This window comes from Scaptodrosophila lebanonensis, unplaced genomic scaffold (genome assembly GCF_003285725.1).
Source record: "Scaptodrosophila lebanonensis strain 11010-0011.00,11010-0021.00 unplaced genomic scaffold, SlebRS2 tig00000061-arrow-pilon, whole genome shotgun sequence".
NCBI classification, from domain to species: Eukaryota; Metazoa; Arthropoda; class Insecta; order Diptera; family Drosophilidae; genus Scaptodrosophila; species Scaptodrosophila lebanonensis.
Window position 1 is genome coordinate 2,341,853 of NW_022060554.1, and position 27,814 is coordinate 2,369,666.

General features: G+C 41.6%; 1 protein-coding gene and 1 long non-coding RNA gene across 2 annotated transcripts in view; both read right to left on the reverse strand.

Moving 5' to 3' along the window:
- Positions 1-2,043: 2,043 nt before the first annotated feature.
- LOC115624840 lies at positions 2,044-3,075 on the reverse strand. The gene is made up of 3 exons (XR_003995498.1): positions 2,687-3,075; positions 2,272-2,627; positions 2,044-2,217 (listed from the first exon to the last, which is right to left on the reverse strand). It is a non-coding gene; the product is annotated as an uncharacterized LOC115624840 (long non-coding RNA).
- A 12,852-nt stretch (positions 3,076-15,927) lies between these two features.
- Positions 15,928-27,814, reverse strand: part of LOC115624575 (cyclic AMP response element-binding protein A) — a 63,179-nt gene continuing 51,292 nt past the window's right edge. Inside the window, exon 6 of the mRNA XM_030519309.1 lies at positions 15,928-15,990. Coding sequence (XP_030375169.1) covers positions 15,952-15,990 — 39 coding nt within the window. The 3' untranslated portion in view covers positions 15,928-15,951. The remainder of the gene's footprint in view (positions 15,991-27,814) is intronic.

A 27,814-nucleotide genomic window follows, 5' to 3' on the forward strand; every position in this document is an offset into this window, starting at 1 on the left:
CGAAAACCGCAGTAATCGGATATTGAAGTCGAATTGTGCTTGAATTGTGCGTTTTTATAACCTCAAAAGGAACGTTAGAATTTTCTGCTGATTTGCTTCCTCTACGGTGTCTCACAACATCATTTTGGTCCAGTCCTTCGAGTCGGATATTGGTCACGGTCACAAGGAGCTGCTTAAATATTACATTCGATAATTGGGTTGAGACAACATCACGGGTCACTGGTTCGCACAACAAACAAACGTTTCTTTTATTTGTGGCTGCATTTAATGTTGGTCTTTTATCTCAGTTGAATTATTCAAATTGATAGAAAACCTATAGTTGCTGCTGTTCTTGTCGAACCAATTTATTATTGGATTAATGAAATGAAATTGAAACTTTTTTGTGGCTACACCTATTCCAGGTTTTTTCTTCGCAACACTTCATTTTCTCGTAAAACGAACCTGGGACGCTTAAACAATTTTTTGGCGGTTGCATTTATTATTTTTGCTGTTTATCCTCGAAGCTGTTCAGCGTCTCCAACTGACTTAGCGAAATTAATTAAAGAGCAAAAAAATTCGTAAACGCCACTTGGTTGATTCTACTCACGACTCGTCCGTGTTCATCCGACACACCTATAGCAGGCCCACATGAGCTCCTTGTTCGTCAGACTCGTGTAATAGCTTAGTATACCAAGCGACAGTGAGAAAGACACCTTCGAAGTACCCACTATAATAAGAACAAGTCCGTCAAGGTCCAAAGGTCCTGTCGCAACGCCGGCTAGCCAGGGTCGGATTCGACCGCGACAGGGATGCGGCAGGACTAACAATATAATTAATATTTTTCTCTCAACACACCCACACATACTGCCGGCTGGTGGTCGCCTGAGGAATTTGGTGGTGTTGTGGCTGCTTGGTTGTTATGCAGCCGCGCGGCCCTCCCTGCTTTGAACTGGTATTAGCATTTTATTGCCGGCTTATGTATATTTGGTTTGTTTTCGTGTAGTGACTTTTGTCACCCCATCTCACCCCATAAAAAGTGATATACTCCATTTTAACAATTAAATTCATATTTTATTTACAATGGTATATTCATTAAAACATTTGGGACTCTGCAGTTTGTACAAATTATTCTGGAATCTATTTGTAATAATTTTTCTTGAGCCTCCCTCGAGTGTAAAAGCTGTAAAGAGTCTATGTATACCCAGTAAGTTTCCTTAGTTGCACCGCAACAAGGTGTACATTTTGTAATTTACATGTGCTTATAAAATATTATAATTATCGGTTATGGGTTTACAAAAAACGCGGTGTATTTAATGGTTTGTGCTTTAACTGTTTGTCTATTAGACTACAAGTATGTATTTAAATTTGTGGTTTAAAGCGTTCTATATTATTTTTAATTGTTTTGTGTTGAGTATGAATTCGATTATGGCGTAGGGATGTATATTTGTTTTGTACCAACTATTTTGTCTGCTTTGATTTTAGTCCTAATATTTTAAGGTGTTGTGTTTTAGGTTAAACAATAAAATTGTTTAATCTAATATCTATGTTTGTACATGTATATTTTTTGCATATATGTAGGTGTGATGATTTTTTGCTTAAAATTTTGGTGCCACTTGGTGCACCATTGGTTTATTTTAACAAACAGTGGAAGATTTTGCAATCTATTTGAACCGGCAACTGCCATTTATCGTAGCCCTGGCAGCTCTGGTCGACGAGTGATGCCCAACCTTGCTAATAATCGAGATACCTTTTCGATCCCTTTTATGGCTCGATAAAAATACCAAAGAGTGCGACTTGAGCGACCGAAGTGAGAGGACGTGTGGTGTATGCGCCGAAGAGTGCGAGTTGAGCGACCGAAGTGAGAGGACGTGTGGTGTGTGCGCGGAAGAGTTCGAGTTGAGCGACCGAGGCAAGCGGACGTGTGGGTGCACGGAACAATAGCGAGTTAGAAGCAGTGCTGCCATTTTTTTAACAAAAAAAAAGCTGTTTCTAACTAGAAGAAAGGGCAAAAAAAGCGGAAAATTTTCCGAAATAAGACTAAAAAAAGCGTTTTTATGGTTTTACTAATTAATTTTTTTTTAAGTTAATATTTAATATGTTTTTTACATTAACTCCATTATCTCATCAAGTTCTGCGGGATTTACTTCAGATTCGCAATCGTACGACATGGACGTACCAATCATGCGTACCAATCATTCGTAGTCAAAGCAGCATTTCCCAAGTCTTCGCAAGCCATACCTGTATATACACATTAAAATTAGTAATATCCTTTCACTCACAATTAAACTTTACCTTATGAGTAAAATACTGTTGAGTGTGCTCAGGTTAATGGAATTCCTTAATTTTGACTTGATCAGATTAACCTGGCTAAACACGCGCTCAATTTCCGCATTTGACCACGGCAATGATAGCATCTGCGGTTGCCACCAGAATATTTGTAACAGAAAACCTCTGTCCAAAACCTTGATGTGTTGCTGGTATTTTCCCATTTAATCAATTGAATATCGCTATATTGGCGTTCAATTTCAGAAATGTTTTCTACTTTAAGATACTCCAAAATTTCGCTTATCCCTTTTTTCTTAGCGCACAAGATTTTGTCGACAGAAAAAACGTCAACCTGCTTTAAAGTTTCAAAATTATCTGGTAGTCTGAAATTTATAATCAAATTATTTCATCGCCTACAAGAGAATAACACAATATTGCTTACCTCTGTTTTAATTGCTTAATCAGCTCAATCACGAAATTTGTGCAGCGGTCACGAAGCATTTCTCCCACATTAGAGCTAATATTTAGAGTTTTAATCTTTTTTTCAAAGTCGTATCCTTTATAAAGATTCCTATCCGCATGTTTTTCAATGTCGTCCGTTTCAAAAATAATAATTTCCGTTTCAGAAGGAATGATTGCAATTTTCAACGAATTTATTGCAAAAGTTAAATCGTTCATCACTATACATTTGATTTAACATTTGAGCTTTAAAGCATTTTTCTTTCGTTGCTGCTAATCCAAAATGCAACTTTAGTTCTTCCCACTGTTCCAATATACGAGATACTGCCAATTCCATTGAGAGCCATCTTGTGTCACTCACTTTCGGAATTTTCAATGGGGCCTTGTGTAATATAAAATAAAAACAAGTAAAAAAGCTAAAGTCGGGTGTCCCGACTTTGAAATACTCTGTACATATGTTTACAATAATTATAGAAAATAAAAAAAAGTAAGAAAATAAAAAAAAAAAATTTGATCGATTTTACCTCTCTCGGTATTCGAACTCACGTAAACGGTTTATAATTGCACATTTACATAGCAATTGCGTCTGTGTGTATGTATGCCTATGCGCATCTATTCGTGTCTGTGTAAACATGTGTTCAGTGAACCAAAGCACCAGCATCAACAACAGTCGCGGGCAGCGCTTGAGCAGCGCTGCAGCAGCAAATATATTTATGGCTATAACTTCTTGTTAAATCGGTCTATCATAGTGAAACTTGGCATACGGACACATAATAACCAACTGGGGGTATTTCCAAAATTGTAGTACGAAATTCCAAGAATTACGGGAGTTAGAGAAAATTGCGATTTGCGGGGGAGAGGGGGGAGGGAGGGAAATATACATTTTCTGCGTATTCACACAAGGCATCTTGGTGTTCCTAGGTCTTATAGTCTCCGAGATATAGGCGATTATACGAATGGAAAATCGGGAAAACCCCCATAGGGGGAAGTGGGGGGGGGGGGGGAAATCAAAAAAATAAAACAAACTCGTATAGAATACACACATAACGCATCTTTGTGCAAAATTTGGTGTCTCTATCTCTTATAGTCTCTGAGATCCAGGTGTTCATACGGACGGACAGACGGACAGACAGACAGACAGGGCTAGATCGACTCGTCTTGTCACGCTGATCAAGAATATATATACTTTGTGGGGTCTGCCACGCCTCCTTCTGCCTGTTACATTTTTCAGCTCCCGCAAACCTAATATACTCTTGTACATTTCATGTACAGAGTATAAATAGTTATAATTTAGTGAATAACAATTTTACTGAAACAAGTACATACGAAGACTTTGAAAATCTACAACGTCATGAAAGACAATACACACATAAATATAATTTGCACAATAATAGTATTAATCGATCAAATAAACAGGGCACTTTGAATGTACAGTACTCACACTTAGGTAAGTACATATGTATGTTAAAACATAAATTCAATAACATACAACATGGGAAAGCAACTCACATACCTTATCATCGTTTATACATTTATAAAAATTTTTTATATTCAGTTTGGCGAGATGAACTTTTTGAAAACTAATTAAAGGTTTCGTAAATTAAAAATTTCAAATTATCTGGCATATGTTGTTTGCAAACTTCACTAACAGCAAGCTGCACAGAATGGCAGACACATTTTATTAATATAAGTGCTGGTGCTTCCTTTTTTAGTTCTGTGTAGACACTTTTGTTCCTGCCTACCATAACGTTAGCGTTATCAGTTCCAATACCTATTAGGTTTTTTATATCTAATTTATTAAGTATCAATACATTTTTAACACCTTCAACAATGCATGTTGCATTTCCAAATTCTAATGGCACGAGACTAAGGAATGTGGAGACGAATACACGACGCCGGACGGAATAATAATTGATGACCACACCTAAGTATACACATTTATACATACAAAATACATATATAAAATTTAAAAAACATAAACAATTATTAATATAAACAAATACCTAAGAGTTTTGTAATGCTGATGTCCGTTGATTCGTCAAGTAAAAGACTGAATTTTGAGTCTCCGATATCGCTGCATAAGTCTTCCAAAAAATGACGCCCCAAAACATTTTTGATGATTTTGGTGCATTTTGTGCGGTGCAGTTCCACCGTCAAAATGTTTGCTGCACAAGTTGGCCAAATGATCAATTTGCGCCATTGCTGTGTGTTGAGCAATAAAGAGACACAGTGCTGCTTGCTGCTCCAAGGTTTTGGCAGGTAAACTGACAAAGTCTATTTTGTTTTTTTTTTTGTATAAAGCCACTCATTGCACTTGTGTGCTTTTTATACCCTGTGCCCAAAGGGTGAAAGGGTATACTAGTTTTGTGCGAATGTATGTAACAGGCAGAAAGAGGCGTGGCACACCCCACAAAGTATATATATTTTTGATCAGGATGACAAGACGAGTCGATATAGCCATGTCCGTCTGTCTGTATGAGCGCAAGTATCTCAGTAAGTACAAGAGCTAGGATAACCAAAATTGGTATAAGGTTCCTATAAGCCCTAGGCAGATCGAGTTTGTTTATTTTTTCTGATACACCCCCCCACTCAACCCATATTAACGACTTTCTATAACTCCCGTAATTCTTGGAATTTAAAATTTGGTAGTCACATTAGGTTAGTGATTATATAGCCGTATACCAAGTTTCATTAATAGAATTAATAGAATGATCGGAAAGAAAGTTATAGCCACATAACCAGTCCCAATGCACACATACATACATATGTACAAGTACACAAACACGCATAGATACGATTCTGATCTAAATGGAAATGTATGTATGCATGTATGGAATATTTTATATTTAATTTAGTTAATTAATTAAATTAATTTAGTTTTTTTTATTTTAATAATTAATTAATTAATTTAATTAATTTAATTTCTTTTTTGTGGGGTGGTACAGGGTATATAAGAGTTGAGCCTGCTCGACTTTAGCATTCCTTTCTTGTTTGTAGTAGCATGAGCGCACAAATCACTAAGTTTGGCTGTTATTGTAATCTTGCAATAACTGCAGAAAACTCTATGCTCATCCGTGTTATCCTTGCGAATCCAATCCTTAAATTCTGTGCTCGGTACTTTTGCTTTCCTTTGGCATTTTGTATTAATATTGGAGAGCACTTTGGGTATAGAGATGATAGTTTGCCCTAAACTAACGGGGGCATTGACAAATATCGATAACAATTATGATAAGCCTACCAGTTTTTTATAGTTTTTGTGTGACCAGTGGCAAAATTAAAAAAAGCGAGTAAAAAGCTAAACACATTTTCAAAAAATCCAGAATTCCCGCTTCGGTCTTCTAAAACAGCCAGATTTGACGGGAAAAAAGCGAAATTGGCAGCCCCGGTTAGAAGTGTGTGACGTGCGGCAATCCCCAGTCTCAACAGTATACATAGAGGAGACGTGCAGCAATCCCCAGTCTCAACAGTACACATCTAGGAGACGTGCGGCAATCCCCAGTCTCAATAAATACACTTAAGGACGTGCGGCAATCCCCTGTCTTAAGTTTTCTTTTCGGAAGTTCTCAACTCGCAAACTTCAGCCATACATACATTCTACTATCGAACTGATTTGCTGTGGTGTACATCTACATACATACATTCCTAGAAAGGGTAACGGACAACCACTCTCGGCGTTGCCAAGGTCCAAGTGACGACGCATCAGTCTTCGGCGTCACTTATACATACATGCAACGATTACGCCACTCTCAGCATACACATCGAAAGTAACGGTAAAACATTGAGTTACTCACACATACGAGCATCGGCGTCTGAGTTTTGGCGACAGACATAGCAACAAGACGTAACGGCACATCATCGGCGCCAAACATACACACGAAGTTGGCTGGATAGCGACAGCGCCTCAGCGACAACACACAGGCGTCTCATAGCAGCGAAAATAGCGGCGAAACATCGGCGCCGAATATACACACGAATTTGGCTGGATAGCGACAGCGCGTCAGCGACGACACACAAACGAAACATCGGCGTCACACACATACATCTCAACGATTCGCACAATTGAAGGCAAGAAGAAACAACACGCTACAATACGCTACAAGGCTACATACAGGAAAAGGGGTGAGTGTTTGTTTTTGGTTCTTGCTTGTGTTGCGATCAATAGTTTCTGTCTAAGTTTTATTCGATTTAGATATAGGTGAACAGGTACGCTGTTTATACAACAACTTTAAAAGGGAAAATTCATAGTCAAAATCTAGAACATTCTATACACACTTTCTTAAAAGGTTAGATGAATATGCCGCCGAGTTCATACATTGGGATCTCCTAATCTCCCAATGCCCACGTGATCATAAATATTTCACGCAACGTATTGCTGAAACCTTTGATGAGTACCATACAAACATATACTGCGTAATTTTGGAAGCTTATGAACAAACATTCCCTCCAATAGTTGAAATGGCAAATGAACATCGCCTTCGTCTAGCGTACAACTGCCTGTACCCACCTTTTCTGGCAAATTTGTAGAGTGGCCAGCATTTTACGATTCGTTTGCCCAACTCATACATGACAATGACCCATTATCAGGCTTTCAGAAGTTCCATTTCCTTAAGCAAGCCTTTCCAACAGGTTGCGACAGCGATATTCATCAAATGGACTTCACCGATACCATCTACGAAACAGCTTGGTCTTTGAGTGTCAAACGATACAACAATCCACGTCTACAGTTCATGCATCAGATGAACACATTTTTTGGTTTGCCTTCTCTAGCTAAGGAACATTCGGCCGATCTCAAGAGGATGCTCAATGTCACAAATGTATGCATCAACGAATTAAAACGTCTCAAAATCGACATGAAGTCTTGCGATCATTGGATGGTACATCAACTTGTAACTAAACTTCCGTCGACAACTCTACAAGCATGGGCGCACTTTCTTGGTAGCTCGTCTAACGTTCCTATATTTAGTACGTTGGAGCAATTTCTCAATAATCGCCTCATTAGCCTCGATATTATTGAGAATCGATCCAGCAGCAAACAACGTCGTGAAGCGGCTCCAACAACTCAGCAACGTACATCCAACAACTATTCAGGTAATAGATTTCAGAAACGAAATAGTTTTCACACAACCACAAACAGCATAGCTTCACATCGGTGTGTGAATTGCAACGACAGCTCACATGTATTGCGTCGTTGTCCTGACTTTCTCGCACAAGATTGTTTCACTCGCAAATCTATTGCTGAACGCGCCAAGGTATGTTTCAATTGTCTTGATTCCGCACATACAGCATCGAAATGTGGCAGCAAACGGAACTGTCAACAATGTGGACAACGACATCATACGCTCTTGCATTTTCCAGCCAACAAACCAGACTACATAGCAGCTCCACAAAAGCAAGAAATGATCACTTCAGATCAGGCAGTGGTCACAAACACAAACCTTCATCTCAGCTAGTTCGCACTATACTTTTGGCAACGGCTTTGGTCAGAATACATAATGACGAAACTGGCCAGTCATTTATTGCCAGAGCGCTAATAGACAACGGATCTGAAGGAACTCTCATCACGGAACATGTTGTTCAATCGCTTGGCTTGAAACGTCATCCAATTTTGGCAGAGATCAACGGAGTCGGTGACAACTCGAAGAATAAATGTAAATGGACAACCCAGCTCAAACTTAGCTCGTGCACCGACCAACAGTTCAGCACGTGCATCGACACAGCATATGTCTTACCATCGCTTACATCTCAGCTGCCGAAACAAGACATTCCAATACAGAACTGGCGTCACATCCAAGGACTACAACTTGCAGATCCACAAACTTTAAATCAAATAGAATCGACATAACCATTGGAGTTGACCTAATACCACATCTCATACTTTCAGACATCAAAAAAGGCAATCCAGACCAACCAATCGCTCAAAACTCGCAGCTCGGCTGGATTCTGTTTGGACAAATCAACACACGGTCAACGCACACTATCACTATTCAGTGCCATCAAACAAATTTGGATGTCTTGGTTCAAAAGTATTTTGAACAAGACATAATGGATACGGTACGACGTCTTACTGCAGAAGAACAATAGTGTGAGGACCATTTTCAGCGAACATACATACGTCAATCCAACGGCAAGTATGTACATGGTACGTTTGCCGCTCAAAACATTGTTTGACCCTCAGCAGGTACTTGGCAAATCCCGTCAAATCGCTTTGAATCGGTTCCAATTGTTGGAACGCAAATTTCGAAGCCAACCTGACTTACAAGAACGATATGATGAAGTCATGCAGGACTACTTTCAATTGGGTCAAATAACTGCGGCCATAATGATGCTCATAACAACATAGCATTCATATCATGTACTTTGCCTCATCATGCGGTAATCAAAGAAGATAGTCCCACTACCAAATTGCGAGTAGTATACGACGCATCCTGTAAGACAAGTAATGGAAAATCACTCAACGACATTCTTTGTGTTGGACCAGCTTTACAAAACGATCTGGCAGGAGTTATTCTCAATTGGCGTCAACATCGTTATGTATTTGCTGCAGATATTCAACGTATGTAACAACAACATGATGTTTATGTGGATGACATACAAACTGGAGATACTACTATTGCTGGAGCCCTTGCCATTCGTGATCAACTTGTTGCCATCTTACGCTCAGCCGGTATGGAACTTCGTAAATGGTCGTCAAACTCGACAGCGCTGCTGACTGCTGGATGGCCTTCAGTAGACCATTCAAATGTACACATTTTTAAGTTTGATAACAAAGACTCAATCAAAACATTAGGTCTTTACTGGCATCCCAACAAAGATTATTATGGCTTCAAAGTGAAGTTCACGTTGAATCAAACATGTACTAAACGTTCCATTCTTTCCACCATAGCGCGTCTGTATGATCCTTTGGGCTTTATCGCACCTGTCATCACATCTGCTAAAGTTATCATGAAGAATGTTTGGAACACAAAAATTCAACGCGATGACGGCAATTTGACTCCACTGGATTGGAATGACATGCACTTCAAGAGCGCTGGCAAAACTATATCGTCAGTCTACCCAATGTCGAAAATATCCGAGTGCCATGATGGTTGGGAACCGATTCATCGCAGATCACGTCACTGCAGTTGCATATATTTTGCGGCTGATCATCGTTGGCCTACGCTGCTTGTGCATACCTTCGCTTAGAAAACAAAGACGGATCGGTGATTTCGCATTTGCTGACAGCTCGTAGCCGCGTCTCACCTACTAAGCCTTGGGCAATCCCTAGGATCGAACTATCTGGAGAAGTTTTGGCAACGAATCTCGCGAAATGGAGTGGTACATATTTTCGAACAAGCGAGCCCATTCCCACTTTCTACTGGTCGGATGCCACAATCGTACTATACTGGATTAACGGTGACCCTGTTGTGGCCAATCGAGTCGTGCAGATTTTGGAATTCAGCACACCTGCACAATGGCGGCATGTTCCCACACTCGACCATCTCGCAGATTGTTTTACTCGCCGTCTTATACCTGAAGAACTATCTGACCATCATCTGTGGTGGAACGGCCCTTCCTGGTTAACTCAATCACCAGAACAATGGCCAACCAATTGCATTGTCTCACCAATGATGGACTGGGATTTGGAAGAGAAACCGGTTATGCTACAGGCCAACCACGTTATTAAAGAAGAAGCGTTCATTGCAAGGTTTTCGTCATATAATCGATTGTTATACGTTATGGTATATATAAAACGTTTCTTAAACAATGCTAAATCCAAATCCATAAATCGTCTTATAGGTCCGATATCAGTAACTGAATTGCAAGCTGCGTTGGTCCACATAGTGCGTATGCATACATATGGTGCAAAACGATGCCTTCAAATTAGAAATTGGCGCTCTCAAGGCTCATAAAACATTGCCGAAGTCAAACAACCTGAGCCAATTGTGGATAAGGAACAAATTTTGAGAGTTCGTGGCAGACTTCGAAATGCGTTACATTTGTCAACAAGTCAGCAACAGCCCATCATATTGCCAGTGTCCCACCATTTTACCGACCTGGTCATACAAAACAGTCATACAAGCACCTTGCATGGTGGTACGCAGCTGACTCTGTCTCACCTTCGACATACATTTTGGATAATTGGCGGAAGGCATGCCGTTAAACGTATACTACGGCGCTGCATCCAATGTTTTCGTCATCGTCCAAAACCTAGCACGCAATTAATGGCGGATTTACCCTTGCATCGAGTCAATCCTCCCAAACGGTCATTTCTTGCAACTGGAGTTGATTTTACAGGGGCCTTTGAAATTAAGTCTTCACGATTTCGAGGTCACACCACCTACAAGGCCTATATTGAAATTTTTATATGCCTTGCAACAAAAGCCATTCATCTTGAGGCGGTTACTGGCTTATCTACAGAACAGTTCCTTTGATCTCTACAGCGCTTCATTGGTCGTCGAGGACTCTGCGAACACATGTACAGTGATTGCGGAACTAATTTTGTTGGTGCGGATAAAGTGTTGAAAACTTGGCACAGCAAATTTAAACAGGAAGTAGCAGACAGCATCGTTCCTGTGCTTGCCAAGCGTAACATACAATGGCATTTCAATCCTCCACACAGTCCCAATTTCGGCGGAATATGGGAGGCTAACGTCAAATCGGTTAAAACTCATCTTCACCGATCATTCAGTGGAATTCGTATGACGTACGAGCAATTGTCAACAGTTTTAACCCAGATAGAAGCTTGCCTTAACTCTCGCCCACTGTGCCCTTTGACAGCAGAGCCCGAAGTATGTATTGCTCTAACCCCAGCACATTTTCTCATTGGAAATTTAATGTTGGCACCAGCAGTTCCTCAAGTCTCCGAATCCTCCATCGCTAAAATCTGCCGTTTGCCTTTGCCATCTTGTTCCTCTCAAGATGACACAACACAGAACTAACCTTCCTTGCATGCCATAACAGACACTTGCTTTCTTTTCTTTGTAGTAGGTTTCCGGTTCTTTCGTTTGAATGCCAGTTCCAGCATTGGGGGCGGCAAGGAAGATATATATATTGAACCGGCAACTGCCATTTATCGTAGCCCTGGCAGCTCTGATCGACGAGTGATGCCCAACCTTGCTAATAATCGAGATACCTTTTCGATCCCTTTTATGGCTCGATAAAAATACCAAAGAGCGCGACTTGAGCGACCGAAGTGAGAGGACGTGTGGTGTATGCGCCGAAGAGTGCGAGTTGAGCGACCGAAGTGAGAGGACGTGTGGTGTGTGCGCGGAAGAGTGCGAGTTGAGCGACCGATGTGAGAGGACGTGTGGTGTGTGCGCGGAAGAGTTCGAGTTGAGCGACCGAGGCAAGCGGACGTGTGTGTGTGCACAGAACAATAGCGAGTTAGAAATGTTTGAGCGTAGCGAAAAGAGACTTTATGTATGTGCCGGAACATTTTAGACATAGAAAATTCGGTGTATTACATTGTAGGTTAAGCTTGAAATTACAATAAAATGAAATAACGTTACACCCCAGAGCAGTTAAAGTCAGTATGCTCATCATTGCCGCTACAAACGAGTAGCGACACAACAAACAGATCATTGATTTGTATGTTGAAGCCGGCTTTTGGGTTAAATATGAGGCAGAGATCGTCTGCGTACATCGTATGTTGAAAAAATATTGTTTTGATTAATTATATGGCTAAGTTTGTTGAAATCTATCAAGCAAAGAGTCACGAACAATGGAGATCCCCTGCAGGATACCGTTGTGTAGTTGTTCTTCTCTTGAGAGAATTTTCTGTTGCTAAGATAGCTGCGTATGTAATTTATCATTATTGGTTCGAGTTTCCATTCATACAAGTATAGTTGTTGTATGATGCAGTGAATTCCAACTCTGTCAAAAGCTTTTTCCATGTCAATGGAAAGAAGTAAAACATGGTTTTTTGTGGATAGACTATTGCAAATATGATTATCTATTATTAAAAGAGGGTCTATTTGGGTTATATACGTATTGGTTTCGGGAGAGATTGTTTTCTTGATTAAGAAACCACATAATTCTTTTTGATATTATTTTCTCAAGGGTTTTTGAGAGACAGCAAAGGAGTGATATTGGGCGGTACTCATTTATTAAATTTTTTGGTTTGTCGGGCTTACTGATAGGAATGATTGCTACAGCTATTTCCTACTGCTGGGGGATGATAATGGTGTATAATATTCTGTTGTAAAGTTCTAATAGTTTATTGATGCCGGCTGGCGGTAAGTTTTTTAAAATTTCGTAAGGGGCGTTATCAAAGCCAGGCGTGGAGCGTTTTAGACTCTTGATGCAGGACTAGAGTTCTGTTTTTGTAATGGGTGTTTCGATAAGTTTGGCTTTGGCTTTCAGGATATATGTTGGGAGTAATTGGGCTATGTGATGGTGTTTGTTTTGCCTGAAGGAATCTGAAAAGTTTGAATCTTTCGAGTAATCGGACCAGACTTTACTAAAAGCATTGGCAATCTCTCTTGAATCACAGGAGTTGCCTGTCGTGGTCTCTATTGCATGGATGTGCGTATTTTTCCGAACCCCTGTAATTGTATGGACTTTGTTTCAAAGCGTTTTTGTTGTTTGTTGTAGGGTTGATGTCTTTCGTAAATTCTGCAAATGAAGTTATTTGAGCTTTCTTTGCCTCATACTTAAACTTTGCATTTGCTTTTTTGTATCTTAGTATGTTTTCTGTGCTTAATTGTTTCCTGAGATTATTTAGACATTTTACTTTTTCTATCTGTAAGTACTCTAATTCCCTGTTTCACCAGTAAGTTTTCTTTTTCGTAGGTCTTTTAGGGTTTGTGGTTGGTATGGAGTCGTTTGATTTGATTGATTTGTGTTGTTTGTGATATTATCGGTCTGACCATCGATTGATGTTATTTTGAAATTTTTCCCAGTTCGCTAGGTGTAATTCGTATCTATATGCTTTGAGACCTACGTTATGCGGTTCTTTGGAAAAAAATGTATGCATATCGGGTAGTGATTGCTTCCATATAGATCTTCACAAATGGACCAGGATAGTGGAGGTTGTTGGTTGTGTAGCTGTAATTTTTGAGTAGGTTTCGCTGTTATTAGAGAGTGCTTGAGCTTTTGTTTGGTGGAATTCGGTTTTGGCTTCGTACATTGTACATTTTTCTACGGATTTGATTTTTAGAATTTCTCGGGCTCAGGAACATCTGACTCCGGAAGGTATAGTCTTCTGTTTACCAAGCGTTCTGCTTCGCAAAACACAGTGCGTAGACGGGTATGTATTTATGGACAAAATGTCCTTTCGTTCTTAATGTCCTTATGTCCTTTTGACGCATCCAACTAATCTTTCCCAACCGCCTCCAATGTTTAGAGCATTTGCTGGAATGAAGTTCCAAGTTATTCCTTTTGCATCCATTGTTTATTTCAATGCTCCTTCATCAAGTTTTTGCAGTGCCTTGCCGAGCTGGTTGGCTGCACCGCGGAAATTTGTCCCGTTGCCAGACCATAACGTTTTATTTCGCCCCGACGTGCCATCATTCGACGAATTGCCATGATACAGGAACCACTTTGCAAGCGCAACCAAATCAGCTAGATGAAGCAATAAGGGAAAAAACGTGTCGCGCACATTTCACACATTTAACGAACCCGTGCCCAAAGTAATTCCTCAACTTGCAGATCTTGTAACGTAGCTCTGCCTACCGCTGCTGCTGCTCTGCTCTGCGGCCGCTGCTTTGCGCTGCTGCTGCACGTCTGCTCTTCGGACTTGTGGCCATGTGTTGTGGGGCTGCAGCTGCTGTCCCCGTGTTGCCGTGCACTTTAATTTGCAATTTTGGGTTTCAAAATGCGTAATTTTGAAGTTTCGCAATTACTCCTCTGCACTTTCCGCTACCTCGCACGGGCGTGGGTTGGTGAGTAGGTGGTTATTCTCGTCATGAGCCTGTAATTAATTTTCAAATTATGTTTGTGTTTCTTCGCTCTCACCTGTGTTTCTTCCTCCACTTTGTGCCTCAGCAGCCGTGGTTTTGAGTCCTCGCACGTGTGCCGTTCTGCCTCCTGCTACTAGCTGTAAACGCACATGGAGCCAGCTTTGCTGCAAACTGTTCTGCAGCGTTGGACAAATGGTGCTGTTTGACCAGCACTTCGTCGCCGATGCGGTGTCGCCATTCACGCCTCCTCAAGTTGTATTGCTGTATATTGTGAGTAGCCTGTGGCTTCTGATTGTGCTGTATTAATTGCCAACTGGATTTCCGGAAGTGTTCGTCCTACGTGGCGTGCTAGTCATCCGCTAGCTGCGCAATGATGGTTTTGATCTTTCTGTTGCTGCACTCAGTGGCGTGTATGACGCTGTTAGCTGCTGTTTAATGCCCATCTCCGTGAGGAGTGTTTCGGTGTGCCAAAGTGGGCCAGAATTCGTTCCCGCAGCGCCAGTTTTAGTGCCGCTGCTGTGGCAGTGTGGATTGGGATCACCTCCGTTCACTTGCTGAACTTGTCTACGAGCACCAGCATACATGCGTTGCCCCTTTTGGACCGTTGTGATGGCCCTACAAAAGAACGCCCATACGACGTCCCACACTGCTGCCGCTGGCTGGAAGTGCATTTTACTGGCCTCCTGTCGTTGTTGGGCTTTGAAACGCTGAAAGTACATGCATTTGTGGAAGTACTTGGCGACATCTCGGTACGGGCCAGGTCAGTGATACTGGTCAGCGACTCGCGCGCACGTTGTGCGAGCACCCATATGACCAGCCGTCACGTCATCATGGCACTCCTTTAGCACCCGCTGCCGCTGAGCCGTGTCCACGCACAGTCTCCATGGGGACACCTCCTCATCCTTCAGCACATTGACGACGCGGCCATCCATTCTGCACTGCGTAATCAGGATACTTCTCGGGGCATTCTACCACTGCTGTCATCAAACGCAGAAGCCATTTGCCCGTTGTTCGCGTCTCCGGCTCGGTGTGGGTTTTGCCAGCTTCCTCACGCGGTTGTCAGGGCATCCGCAACTATGTTCAGCGAGCCTTTGCGGTATTGCACGTCAAACGTGTACTGCTGCAACTCCAGTGCTCCCCACGCAATGCGGCCCGACGGACCACAGCGTCGGCAGGTCGGTCGATGTTGCGATGTCCCGGCACCCATATGAGGTTGACATGGATATGCTTGGACATCTCGTTAAGAGATCTGCGTCTGTCCATGATGACCCTGGAGTTAACCATGTGAGAGTCACTCGCTTTGAGAGCTGCTTGAGTAAAAGTAGAGCGGCCTTTTACCAGATGTGTGGTATATTTTTTGTGACCTCCATTAATGCAGTAACTTCTGCCTGGTAGACGCTGCAGTGGTCTGGAAGACGAAAGGAGAAGAAGAAGTTCTGTTGAGAGAGTCAGTCGTGTTTTTTGTGCGCTCCTTAACTTTATTATTTTTTCCGATAAATCTTGCTTTATATAAGCCTAATTTGTAGAAATTTGTTGCCTAAGCGGTAAGCCCGAGTTTTGTGTTATCAGTTGTGCACCAAAATTTTGTGTGTTATACTCATTTTAATTTTTTCTACTCTCGTTTTCGGACCCCCTTTCTTTAACACAAGTGAGTGTGTGTGTTTGCTTGTGCTTTATTTTTTTTGTGCATCGCGCCCACGCACTTTGTTGTGTTTCGCTCTCTAACATTTCTTGTGCTAGAGCTTTTGCTTTTGCTGCTGCCAGTTTTCAGTCTGTTTACCATTTACTTTACACCGTTTTTAGCCACAGTGGAAATTTAATATTGTGTTTGAATATGGCTTGCACTATTAAGTATGCTTATGATGTTGCTCAACCGCAGTATATTAGCTGCTGGTTGTGTAACAATATGATTCATATTAGGTGTGCAGGGCTTACCGGTCGTGACCACGACAAGGTATTTGCTAAGGCCAAAAATAGTTGCGGCAGCTTGCAATGGTCATGCCCGGTATGTACTGATATGCAATTTGATTTTTCACGTATGTATAACAGCGTGAAAAACCAATTTGTAAAATTGAACAAGATTTCAAAAAAACATGCCAGCGATTTCGATTTAGGTATCGACTTGCTAAGCAAGTATACATTTGAGTCTCCAGCAAAACGCCGGTTGGATTCGGAATTTTTAAATCTATCCCATCTATCCCTTCTGGTTCAACCTTGCCACATTTGCCCCTCCCGGCAACTCCTCAATATGAGATTTGTTCTCCAGTTCTATCTCTGTCAGCTTACCCTAATATATTTGATGGCTCCCCTCCTGCCTTCTCCAATTGAAGTTTCATCGACGCTGGTTAGCATTCCGCCTGCGAACAATGAAAAGGCAGTCTTGAGTACTGCTTCAAAAAGGTCTGCACGCGTTTCAGACTTAACGCCTAAAGTGGCCGAGATTGCAGCTTCTACTCCCAATCCTGCTACTCTCAATGTCGTGGTCCTCGGAAACAATTATTTGTATCGAGATTATCCGCTGATACGACTTGCGAATCCATTAAAATTGATATCGCTAGCAAAACTTCTGCTAGTGTTTCAATTTCTAAATTAAATTTCTATGAACCTCGCGAAATAGCGTCGTTCAAAATTAGCGTCTCCGTTGAACTGTTTTCTATTATTTGTGACCCTAAATTTTGGCCTCCTCATATGAGTTCAAACAAAGAAAAAGAACTCTACCAGCTCCTGTTTCATTGCCTGCTGCCCCCTCTTCTCAACCTACCACTAGTAATGCCTCAAAAAACTAGACCATGTTCACGTTCCGCTTACTCTACCTTACCAAAATGTTAGAGGTCTTTTATCTAAGCTTAACAACTTATTTAAAGACATCATAGCGTTCCAATCTGACATTATTTCATTTTCTGAAACATGGTTAAATGACTCTGTTTCTGACTATGAAATTCTGTCAAATATCTTTACCATTTATAGGCGTGATCGCCCAAATCCGCGTGGTGGTGGTGTACTGATCGCAGTCAAATCCACCCTTTGATCAGAACTTGTTTATGTAAATATGAATGCTGGAGTAGAATTTATTGCGGTTAAAGTAGTTCTATTTTCACGTGCTGTATTTATCACTTGCTCTTATATTCCTCCTTCTGCTGATTTTCAAGTTTATATGCACCATATAAATTGAATCAGCGAAGTCTCTTCTCCTTGTGTTCGGTGATTTCAATCTGCCAAATATTCCCTGGTTTTTTTTTAATGTTTGTAATCACCTTAATCCCTCATCATATCATGACTTTCTTGATTCTCTCTTTTAATTGTTTCAAATTGGTTCAAATTAATTCAATTTTTAATAACCTAACCTATTACTTGACCTAATTTTTGTAAACGATGTCACAGATGCTGTAATCTGTAGATCTTAACCTCTATCTATTCCCGAAGATCCGTATCACCCTACTATTTTTTTTTTTCTTCTGTTTAATCAAAGCATTGAAGCCGTGCATTCAGATTAGCACCTTAACAATACATTTTTACAAATATAAAATAGCCCAACCTCGAGCACATCCGCGCGAGTATTAATACCCTACTATTGAAATCTCGATTTCTCTTTACGAAGCTAAAGCCTCTCCCTCATTGACTCATAAAAGTTCACGCCGTTGTTTTCGGAAAGGCAATTTTAATAAGCTCAACAGATTAATATCAGAAACTGATTGGTCATTTCTATACGAATCCGTTGACATTGAAATCGTGTCTACTTTTTTCTATGAGACCATTCTCTCCCATTTCGATGTCTGCATTCCCTATAGCATTGTGCCATCTTCCTCAATTAAGCCTCCTTGGTTTAATAGGCAACTTTCCACTTTATAGAATAGGAAATCTAGGTATTTTAAAAAGTTCAAGCAAACTGGATATTGTTTGGACTTTTCAAAATGTTCTATAGCCAAATCGAACTTTCTTCTTCTCAATTCTCTCTCCACTAAGTATCTTGAGCGCTGCCTTCTTCTTTTTTTCTACATAATGAAAATGCAAGCAATGATTGTTGACTTATTCGCTACGTTTTTTCAGTCAACTTATTCATCTATTAGTTTCAATGGTGATTCATACCCTTATAAAATTCCTTATTCTAATTATATTTTTTCACCCATAATTAGCAGTTCCTGCATTCTGTCAGGTCTTAAGGCAGTCAAATCTTCATACACTCCTGGGTCAGACAACATTCCCAGTTGTGTGCTCAAGGAGTGTTCTACCTCCCTATGCCAACCATTGCTGAAGCTTTTCAATTTGTAGCTTGACACTGCAGTTTTTCCAACTATTTGGAAAAACTCCTTCATTATTCCACTCCACAGACATGTAAGGCAGACATTTCTAACTATCTAGGTATCGCTAAGTTATCCGCCATTATTTGAAAAAATAATTACTTCCACTTTTCAGCATCTGTGTAAGTCGGTTATCTCCTCTACTCAGCATGGTTTTATCAAATATCGTTCGACAACATTCAATTTGCTGGAATTTACATCATTGATAAATGATGCATTCCTAGCTAAAATGCAAACTGATGTTATTTATACTGACTTCAGTAAGGCATTTGATTCAGTGAATCATGACTTACTCCTGTTGAAGCTTAATCGTATTGGGTTTCCTTCAAATTTTTTGCTTTGGATTTCGTCCTATCTTAAAAATAGGACCCAGAGAGTTCTACTCAGAGATACTTGTGAGATATCACAACCTGTTCCTGTTACTTCGGGTGTACCTCAAGGTAGTCACCTAGGCCCATTGTTATTCACTTTGTTTATAAACGACTTTCCTTCCATCCTGTCACATTCTCACATACTGATGTATGCTGATGAGCTGAAGCTCATTCTTTCATATAACAATCCTCTCTTTCCTTTTATCGGACCAGACCTCATCTTGTCACCTATACGATTGATAATGAATTATTGCAACGTAGTTCTACTGTCGCAGATCTTGAAGTTCTGTTTGATCCTAAATTGAACTTCAATCTTCACATTTCTTGCATCATAAACACGGCTAAGGGCGTTCTTGGATTCGTTAAACGTTGGTCCAACAACATTTAGAAACAATTCCTTCTTTTTGCTCTTCGCGGTTTAAACTGGGATCCCAACCTTTGTTTGCCGACTTACTCGAGCAGACTTCTGCTTACTAATCTTGAGGTATTGGCTAGTCGGAGGACTGTCCTTGGTGCTGTATTTCTCCACAAACTGATTGCCGGTAGCGTTGATTCTCCTTTCCTATTAGGTCGTCTTAATTTCTCAGTAGCTTCCTGAACGACAAGAAAGTATCTTCCCCTTTTTCTTAGTAGGTGTACAACTGATTATGCATCGGACAATGCCTTTCGGGTTTTATGCTCATCTTACAATAAGTATTTTCACCTGCTCTCAACTGAACTGTCTCTTCTTATAATAAAAGCCTCTCGTTTCAGCCATCTCCGGAATCTCTGACCAGGATCGGATGTAAGACGGGGCATAGCTTGCCGGACTGGCTAAAAAATCTTTCCCCACCGGGTCTGAGATTCCAATATATTTTTTTTCTTTTTAAAATTAGCTTTTAAGTATTTCTTTTTTTTATCGGTAGATCTCTTGACGCCTCTCATAGCTAGCCGAAGGGCAAATAATATTCCCCCAGGAGGCGTTCTTAGGTTTTTTTAGCTTATAAGATGCTTTTTATAATTTTCATGTACTATTTCCTATGTCGACATTCAATGTTTGTTGACATAAATAAATAAATAAATAAATAAAAAAAAATAAATAAATAAATAATTTTGGGGTTGGGTCTTGTATGTAGTTCGTCGTACAAGCCAAGCTGTTGGAATCTTGGAATGAACCGTCAGTTTCGGACCAATAACAGGATGGTGTGGCATATAAAATGTTTGCTCCACTATATACTTCCCATTTAAGAAAGTGTTCCTAAACCTTATCCATATCTGGATCCGGATGCATCTGATGATGTACATCCTCTAGCTCCCAAAAGCGCTGGAGCGAGGCGTCGATATCTCAAATCAAATCTTTTCTGACCAGTAAAGGTGCTCCAAACGTAGCCGTTGCCCAAGAGAATGTCTACTGGAGCCATAGCATTGTAGTTAGGATCCCCCATTTGTATACCGAACATCTGAAGTGTCGTTGAATCTATGTGATGCCGATCCAATGGGGACTTGTTTTTGCCCAGCGCGTGCGCTGTGACATCTATGGAGTGTTTACTTACGCAACCCTTGTGCCTGTGATGTAGTTGCAGCAGCGCAATGTGCGCATGTTGCCTTGATCATGCTCTGTGTGAGGACTATGTGATTTGTGGTTTGTATGTAATTTTAGCAGCGTTTTAATTACACTTGTTCTCCACGTTTGCTTGAGTCATACTGTACAATTGCTGAAATTTAGTAGCTTGTGCATGGATTAGTGTATGGTGACGACCAGAACACTGCTTGAGAGTGAACTTTGATCCACACTCACGTGACAAATGTCCAGGTTTTATGCAATTACAGCATAACGATTTTGATTTAACAAATGCTCGCCGCTGCTCAACAGTTAAGCCAAGAAACTGTGGACAGGCAGCAGCATATGTTCCTCTGAGTTGCATTTAAAGCAAGTGTTTCGTTGTAAAGCAACCAGTGTGCGTGGCAAACACTGTGGTCTGTCACCTTGTGCAGACTTGGACGCAGACGCACTTTCACATTGACTCAGCTCAAATTCTTCACAACGTGCATCCAGGAATTTGAAGAACTCATAAATAGTTGGCGAATTAAGTTCACGGCTTTCCTGTATCCATTTGCGGCTCGTTTCAAAATCGATCTTTGTTAGAAGCAAGTGTATGATCCAGCAGTCGCTTCAGTTTGACCAACTGCATCCAGACCCCGTATGATTTCATTAGCACCGTCTGTTACCCTTCGCAGAATGTATACATCACTTTTGGTACTTGTAGGAAAACCCAAAAATACATCCAACAAAGAGTTTACATTATGCCGTGGGCGATTGAATCGTTCAATTAGGCGTGCCCAAGGAGTATCATAGGCAGCCTCCGTGATTGACATATGACGTATTATGTTCGCAGCATCACCGGTTAAAACTTTATGTAGTGAACTTCTACGTTTTTGTCAAATTTTGTCTATTGTGAATTGTGCTTTCGTATATGTTCTTGAGAGCAAATTCTTTTTTTTTTTGATTTTCGGAAATTAATTTTGCGCTATCGGCACCGTCTCGGCGGCCGGCATTGTTGTTAAAGCAGTTTTGTGTACTGCGAAGCGTTCAAATAACTGTTGTTGCTGTTGAAGCAAACGGTTAATAGCATCGCTGTTCGTAGCGACGCCCGACATTGCAGCGCCAATGTCTACTGCGACGTCGCTGCTTTCTGTTCTTTCGCACAATTTCAAGGTTGGTTTTGGCTGCAATGAGCGCTCATGCGATGCTAGCAGAGGCTACGCTTTCAAAAACCTTGCCTCGTATACTTCGTTGTCGCCTGATGGATCCACATAATCATCAACATCTTCATGGATGAACATACTGTCTCCTAATCTCTCGAACTCAAGCCACGCTGCATTGAGTCGATCCCTTAGGCTTATGACAATAGCCATAGTAATTCTGTTCCATGGTGAACAATTATCAAATGAGCACTAGTAAACTACAAATCCGGCTCGAATGACCAAATTATGTTTATGAATGTTAAAGAATAAAATGCAAATGCCTTCAAATTGTCATTTACGTTTATTCTCAGCTTGTTAATAGTGGGCTGTATTTACGTTGCGCTATGTGCATTCAATCTGATCTGCAGTCGTGCTAATACTAAAGTGAAAAGGCGAATGTACGGCGAATACACGTCTGTGTTAGTGAACATTTTAAGTTTGCTGTTACATTTAAATATAAGAAGGTAGTGCTGCAAAAGATTCCTCAACACCTTGGTTACCTTTCAGGTTCTGCTTGCCGATGGATACACAGTCCGAAGCTGCTTTCAGTACTTGTAACTTTAATGTATTTCATTCAGCTTCATTCGCTTTATCATTGCCTTCGGAGCGTTTCTTTTGTGTGATTTGGTTCTCCTTGATATGGGTATTCCTTGAGTCCAGTGTTCCAAACAGGTCATCGTAGCTAACCCATTGGCCATGTGGCCATGGGTGGCTTTTCTTTACAGTGTGTGCCAGGTGCATCCGGTCTTGGTTAGTCGGTTATGATGATCGGTCGTCGGCTCCTGGTAGAGTGATCCACGTTATTTAGGATGCGTTGCTCAGGGATGGCTGGGGTAGATGTCCGTTTAGGCTTCCTGTAGTACTGCTCTGTATGTTCTGCTACTGTGACAGCCTGCCCTGATAGACACTTTATAACAGCTCCAACGCAGACTGTCTTTGGGGCTTCCCGAACACTTATTGGTCCCGACACAATCCATCTGAGTGAAGTACTTTATAATACAGGATCAGCTGACTCCATCCCCTTTGGAATTTGTACTGCATCTCTGGTGATCCTCGCCGATGGCACAATTGTGCTCAGAACCAGAGCTTTTACTTGCATGTTATGCTTCTTGTTTACCGATGACACCTGTAGACTTACTTGATTTGATGCTGGTAGATTACTGTATCCAATGCCCTGCAAAGTAGTTGCTGTTCGTTGCGGCCTGATTTTCAAGTCTGTCAATAAGCGACTGGATACAAAGTTGGCATGGGATCCAGAATCCAGTAATGCTCGCACGATTCTGTGCTGACCATTGTGGCCTACTATTTTGTCCTGTGCCGTAGCCAATAAAACGTATTTTGTTAGTTCTGGAAATCGGTGGTTGGCTGAAGCCTGCTGCCGCCGTTATTCCGCTGTCCTTATGTAGCAATGTATGATGCGGCTGTTGGCATCGGAAGCACTGTCTGCTTGAGCATTCCCGAGAGTTGTGCGTGGCGATGATACATTTTGGGCATCGGTTAGTTTCTTAAATCCAGGCCCATCGTCGGTCCACGCGCGTTGCCTTGAACGTCACGCATTTGTATACAGTGTGTCCAGTCAGCCTGTAGTAACAGTAGACTCTTTCAGGGCTTAGCTCTCTGGTTATTGCAGCTCCGGTGGTGGCCTTGGCTGGTCCGCTATTGTTCCTTGTTACCTCCAGTGCGCGGAAGCAACGGTTGAGAAAATCCAGAAACGCGTTGACCGGTTATAGCTCCGTTGAGTCTTGCGTTTCCTGTTCTAGTAAGGCCAGGTTGAACTTATTCAGCTTCTTACGCAGGACATACACGAGCATGCTGTCTTGAAGTTTGACGGGATTTAGGCCTACTTGTCGTAATGCGCTAAATTACTTGACGACATCACCGCACTGCACGACACCACCGCAGTGACCGTATGGCCTTTGTGTTGTTTGTTGCCACGGGCTGCTCCATAAATCTCTCCAAGACAGCTGCTGTGATTGCGTTGCACTTATGTCTGCCAGGCCACTGAATAGTTTGAAGCTGTTCCGCTTAAATGGTCGATGAGTTCAGCTGTCTCTCCCGTTACGCAGGATTTTAGATAGCACATCTTCTGTACATCTGGTAAACTGGTCCCATGGATCATCTCTTGAAACAGATCACTGAATGCGGACCAGTTCACGTATCGTCCGTCGAACGGTAGAATTGAGATTTGTGGCAACCGGACTGCTATGTCAGCGGTGGGCTGCGTGCTTGGCTTTGCCTCCTGGGGAACTTCCTTACACAGGAACTCGTTCAGCTGCTGTTGGACCCTCAAGAAGAGGACCGAATTAATGCCTTGCCTTTCTGGGTTCTACCAGTCGATGTTGAGCAGATGCCGCTTGTCCTACATTCGGTTCGACGCTGCCAGGGCCAATTCTTGTCTCTTTGGCAGAATCGGTTGAGCTCACCAACTCTGCACCATCATCTTAAATGCGTACAGCTCGTAGTTAAAGAAGCGACGCCCTGGGCCATTACCTTTGTAGGCGTCATCCTTTCTTTTTCCAAGGCCACCAAGTTGAGCAACTCCGCCCCTAGGCTGGTTGGGGTTGCCGGCCTCGTGGAGCTACCGGCTGGCGGAATCTGCAGCTGGAATCCTGACTCGGTGGTCGTTGCTATTCCTTCGGGCTCACGACTCGGCCTGCTCCAAGTATCTCTGGGCCTTCTTCCGGGTGTGCTCGTATGGCAGGAAGTACTCATGCTCGGCTGGTAGGCCTTCTGTGGCTGTCAGGGCGCTGTGACCCTATTTTAACTCCTGTGGCAAACCTTGTAGCCGGCGGGCCAGATTTTGGTAATACTCAGGTTTGGCCTTACGCTCCCAGCCATCCTTCTTATATTTTGATATGAGCCGATAAATCTCCTCGACTCCGCCTCGCTGTGCTTGTACAGCGGGATCCTAGTGATCCAGTTTGATGTTTGAGTGGACACTCGTGGCCCGTTTAATTAAAGGACCCTCGTGATCCAGTAGGTGCGAGTAGCACCGGTTGCCCTGGTTGCACTTGCGTGACACGACGCGGCCATTGGCCATTGCCCATTACTTCTTCATCGGATGTAGGCTGACCCCGTCTAGCTACGTAAGTATGCTGGTGTCAGCTTAGTTTGACCTATATCTTTATATGTGCAGTGCTCGGAACTATGGTGGATAAGTGCTGTGTAAAAGAATAATATGTGTCTTATGCTTAATATATATCTGTGTGTACGCTGTGCAAGTTTGTTTTATTTTTTTGATATTCCCCCTCACTTCCCCCCTATGGGGGTTTTTCCGATTTTCCATTCGTATAATCGCCTATATCTCGGAGACTATAAGACCTAGTGACACCAACTTTTAGTCCAAGATTCCTTATGTGAATACGCAGAAAATGTGTATTTTGGAATTTACCTCCCTCACCCCGCAAACATTGATTTTCCATAACTACCGTATATCTTAGACATTTGCATTGAAATTCGAGAAATACTTCCAGGTAGTTATTATAAGTCAGTATACCAAATTGTATAAAGATAGGCCGATGTAACAGGAAGTTATAGCCATGTATGGATATATGACTAAGAAAGACGCAAACATTTGCCCAATTTTGGGACGTATACGATTGACAATGTGCCATTGCAACGTATATCGACTGTTGAAGACCTTGGGGTTCTTTTTGATTCCAAATTGAACTTCAACCTTCACATATCTAGTATTGTTAATAAGGCTAAGGGATTACTTGAATTCATTAAACGTTCGACAGGGCTCTCTCTCTGTTCTATCAAATCTATTCTTTATAATTATCTTCCGGGAAATCTCTGACCACTTACTGCTGTGAGTTGGGGCATAGCTTTCCGGACTGGCATTTAAAATTTCCCCCACCGGGTTGGAGATTTCCCTCTTTTTCTTTTTCTTTTCGTCTCTCTTTCTACCTTTCTCTTTTTCTGTTTCTCTGTCTCTCTTTCCTTCTTTCTTTTTCTCTTTCTCGTTCTACTTCGTACCTTTTCTAATTAGTTGTTAAATAGAATTAATTTTTCACCTTCATCTACTTTTTGCATATTTTTTTAGGTATTTAATGTCTCTGACCGCATATGGCTGTGAATCGGGGCATAGCTGGCCAATTGGCAAATAAAATTCCCCCAACGTGTCGGAGGCATTAATAGACGTCATTGTACATCTTTGTGTTAGGCTTTCTTATCTTTTATTTTGTTTAGTTTAATTTGTTATATTAAGTTTTATAATATAATCGACAGTACTTGTAGTGTTGTTGATATTTTGAATAAAAATAAAAAAAATAAAATAAAATAAATTTCCAGCTCCCTAAATGTTGCTTTTTCCCTGGGAAATGGGGTCATAAAGTTTGCATACAGCGACCTGCAGTCGTGCTGCATCCATGTGTTTGGATGTTATAGCTCGACAGATGGATGGTGAGCGTTTGTTTTGCAACAGTCTAGGCCAGCTAGTTTTGGTGACGCGAAGATTTCACTGTGCGCAAGTGCGTCGGCCCTACAGACCAACGTGTGGACGGGCGCTCCTATAACACAAAAGGCGAGTGTATTTCCACCTTACAGTGGCAACGTACTGACGTAGTCGTCCGCAAGGGTGCTCTATTAGAACAGAGCTGTTGGCGCTCAAAATGGCGCTTCGGTTTTGTTATTGTTCTCCTCACTTGAAGTTGTCCGCTGAAATGCGCTAGATGGCTCCCTCCCATGGTGCAGGCGCTCCTGCTGTGGTGTCATTTTTCCTCTCCATTGGGAGCAGTGGCACTTCATTTTTTGTCCTTCGAAATCCGCTTAATTTTATTAATTGTAAACATTGTGACGAGGCGCGGGTGATTGTTTTAACAGATTAAACACTCGGTTACTAACATATGGGAACTGACTCATTCCTGATTGGAGTCAGTACACATGTGGTTCACTGCGGAACTTCCAATGGAACGACCGTGAACCACAGGCGCCAGTTCCAGCTCCAGGAACTGTGGTTCTATATAAATTTTTCACTTGTTTTACTCTGGATTTTTTATTGATCTAGCGCAGCCTGTCTGTCCGTCCGTCCGTATGAACAACTATAAGAGATAGAGACACCAGTACACAGTTCGAAATTGTTTTTTTTTTCGCTGTACCTCCAACCCAAGATGACACTTAGTGATTATCTATCTGTATGCCAACTTTAATCAAGATAAGTCGGTTTGAAAGGAAGATATAGCCATAAATGTAATACCTGCCCAAGGTCGGCACGAAGCTGTTGTTATTGTTGCTGCTTTGGCTCAACTCTATACTGTGCAATATGCTTACATACATACAGACATGCTTAGACTCCGTGGCGGCGACAACCTCCTCATTCGACTGAAATGTCCGGCGAGTGAGTGGAGAATAGAGTGGATGAGGCCTAATTCGACCATCTTTTCCTTGGTGATGCCGAAGGTACGAGACGGTGCATTGTCATGGTTGAACAGCACATTTGTTTCGCATTGTCTGGACTATAAAGTCCATCAAACTCATATTTCCAACAGTCCAAGATCCTTAGATCCATCACTGTGGCACCGGTACAAGAGCACTCTCAAAAACCTGCATATAAAACTCGTAAATGAACAGATTACAGAACAACAAGGAAAACATGGCATGCTTTGCATCCAAATTCCTGCCTTGCAACAAGGCAGCGTTAACAAGCCTAGTGGCATACTTTCACTTGGAGGGCCGCCTAACATAAGCAAACAGTTCTGTAGCGAGGAGAAGGAATCAAAAAAAATTAAACATGTTAACAATGTGCGCCCAGCTGTTTCCGAAATTATGTTTTCTTCTGCCTGTTACACTTTTACAGAAATCTAATATACCCCTTATGACATCTTTGTGCAAAATTTGG